This window comes from Balearica regulorum, chromosome 1, assembly GCF_011004875.1.
Source record: "Balearica regulorum gibbericeps isolate bBalReg1 chromosome 1, bBalReg1.pri, whole genome shotgun sequence".
NCBI classification, from domain to species: Eukaryota; Metazoa; Chordata; class Aves; order Gruiformes; family Gruidae; genus Balearica; species Balearica regulorum.
Window position 1 is genome coordinate 115,127,189 of NC_046184.1, and position 3,012 is coordinate 115,130,200.

At 43.6% G+C, this 3,012-nt stretch overlaps 1 protein-coding gene across 1 annotated transcript; it reads right to left on the reverse strand.

Annotated features, from left to right (window-relative positions):
* Positions 1-551: 551 nt before the first annotated feature.
* LOC104635233 (claudin-8-like) lies at positions 552-1,814 on the reverse strand. The gene has a single exon (XM_010301972.2). It carries the CDS (start codon positions 1,602-1,604, stop codon positions 930-932), a length of 675 nt encoding a protein of 224 aa, XP_010300274.2. The 5' UTR covers positions 1,605-1,814; the 3' UTR covers positions 552-929.
* Positions 1,815-3,012: the final 1,198 nt, after the last annotated feature.

Sequence of the window (3,012 nt, forward strand, 5' to 3'; positions counted from 1 at the left end):
ATATTGTTTAGCTTGTTTTAATGTGAACTGTGAGAAAATAATGTCACTGTTTCTGTTCTTTATGCCTATAAGCTTTGCTGGTGTGAGTGGGTCTCAGCAAAAATATCAGTCTGATTGTACAAAAGACCCTTATTTAAAAATATATATATCACAGCGTCCTGCGGCAAGTAACCAACACAGTGTTTGTGATCTGTGCAATATTGCAAAATGTTGTAAGCCGTGAGGAGTTTGCAAGGTAATACTGCTGCTTCTAAAAAGAAGGATGTGAATGAGTTTGACCTATATGGATTACAAAAGAAATATTAACTTTCACCAAAAAGATGGTATTTATGATGAACATAGAGCTATGTTTATTCTCTGAAATAAGGGATATTTTTCATATATTTCAGCTTATCTTCCTCTGCTGAATAAATTCTTCATGCAACTTTCCATTAAACCTACAGTAAATCAATCCCTTAGTGAATGTTTTTCTTTTAAACCATTATTATCTTGTCCTTATTCACTGTTATCCCCTCTTTCCCAGGCAGGAAAAAAAAAAAAAAAACAAAAAAAAAAACCAAAAAAACCCCCAGCTGCTTAACTTCCCTCTTCTTTGCAGTAGGCCTGAATTTCATATCACAGTGGAACTTTAAGCCCTTTATTACTGTTTCACACATAAAATGCAACCCAAAGTGAAGCCACACAACCCAAAAGCTATTCCAACTTACTATTAAAATAATATTAAACATTCACCTTTCCATGCATTAAAATGGTCCGTGCTGCAGCATTAGCCACAGCAGAGCCCACCGGGGGTAACCCCAAAACGCAGCCCCAACAGCAGCAGTTACAGGCAGGAGGCAAAGGCAGCTTTCTAGCTGCCCTTTTGTGCAGAAGCCGAAATCCATCCAGACAGATTGAACGCTTCAAAAATAGGAAAAGGCAGGAGGCATCTAGACGTACTGACTTTTGGAATACGAGCTTTCCATCTTCCTGTGTGAATCCTGGCTGTGAGTGGGGCACTGGGCTGTTGCGGAGTATCCGTAGCTTCTGGTTTTCTCACAGCAGCAGCAAAAAGAACAGAATATGGCTCCAGCAGCAACGAGGCAGAAGGCAGCTACCCAGCCCAGGTAGAGGGCCTCTCCAAGCTCCCTTTTCTGGGCATTGTTGACCACGGGGTTGTAGAAGTCACTGATGATGGTGTTGGCAACCCAGCAGACTGGAATGAGCTCAACGGCACCTGAGAGGATGAAGAGGAGCCCAGCCGTCAGAATAACGTAGCCCTTGGCTTGCCAGCTGCTCTGCGCGCACCGCGTGCACTTCATCCCAATAATGGCAACCATGAAAGCGAGGAACGAGAGCACCGACCCAGCACACATCAGTCCTCGGGATGCCTGTAGGTCCGGCGAGAGAGCTAGCACGGAGTCGTAGACCTTGCACTGCATCCTGATGTTGGCTTGCCTGATGCAGTGCATCCACAGCCCTTCCCAAATGGTCTCAAACACGATGATGTTGTTCTCGATGAAGGCAGACACCCTCCACTGAGGCATGCCCGTGACAGCGAACGTCCCGATCATGCCAATGCCACCAACGAGCAGCCCAGCGATCTGCAAAGCACCACCGACCATGTCGCCTTTGCCAGGTGAGCACACCTCAGCAGGTTCCCTGAGCCAGGCACACGCTGCTGGCAAAAAAATGAGCAACTTTTTTCAAAAGTTGTCGTCCCTTGTACAAAGAAAGTTTCAGAGTCAGCCTGCACAACTTTAAATCAGCTTAAATCTGGCACACACTACCTGGGACTTGGCTGCGCCTTCATCGCCTTTGTAATTCCCCCGCCACCACTGACTCAAGGAGGCAAACTGAGCAATCAAGTGGAACAACTTTCCAAAGCAAGAGAAAGGACGGGGGGGGTGTAAACCAGCAAGACCCACTTAGGAAAAATGTACCTTCTGAGAAAAATGCTTTGCATTGAAGTCACTTATTATTATGAAGTCCAACCCAAACCATTCTATGATTCCATGATTTTAAAAAATAAAAATTTAAATTAAAAAAAAAAAAAAAAAGCAAGCCCTGCCCTTAACTCTAGCTATTGTCTACAGGTTTGGCTGTGCTAAGGAAATGGACTGGTCCCCGCAGGGAGACTTAGGTGTGCGCTGGTGCAGTTACCGAAGCTGTTACACTGAACAAGTGAGAATATTCTGCCTCGCCTCGGCTCGGTGGCGAATTGCCAGGAGGAAAGCAGAGCCGTGCTCCCTGCCACAGGGCCTCTGCTCCCAAAAGTACTTTTGTTCTGAAGCTTGAAGACGAGTACTGCAGTGACGGGATCGGGGAACAAAGCAAATCAAAAGGATAAAGTAACTCTGAACCTGAAACAGTTCTGCAGAGGATAACCAAAGCTGCAAAAGACCATTTAAAAGGTAGAAAGAGACCTCAGTCCCACTAATACCTGTACACATATATAGCTTTATATATTTCTGTTGCTTTACAGAGTGTTATGGGAATAGGCAGGCTTCTGGAGATATCCACGTGCTTAAATGATTGCACAGCCAGGTCTACAGAATGGTGATTTAAGCTATGTAGCAAATTGTTTTCCTGTGCAAAAGTGAACCCAGCAATTACCCTATGATGGAGTCTAGTGCAGTGGCTCTCCAAGTAAAGACCTATTAGAGCTATCCAGGTACAAACAAATACTTTAGAAGAGCATTATTTTAATTAAAAAACCTCAACAAAATTTAAACATAGTAATTATGGAGAGCAGGTGAACTGTTCATTCAAGAGTTCTTGAGTGATGCAGCAGACAATCCTGGAAAATGTCAGTGAAGAAATTTGGGAATGTCAGTGCAACAGAAACCACAGTGAAAAATCTAGGCAAAAAAACCCCCAACCAAACCACAGGCATGTAACAGCGGATTCTTTTTACAAATTCATATAGCTATGAATGTATGCATGAAATATTCAGCCTGATCTCTGCATGTGCCTTAACATTGAAAACAAAAAATTCGGCATAAACTAGAAATTTTTGTTATAAAGTAGTAC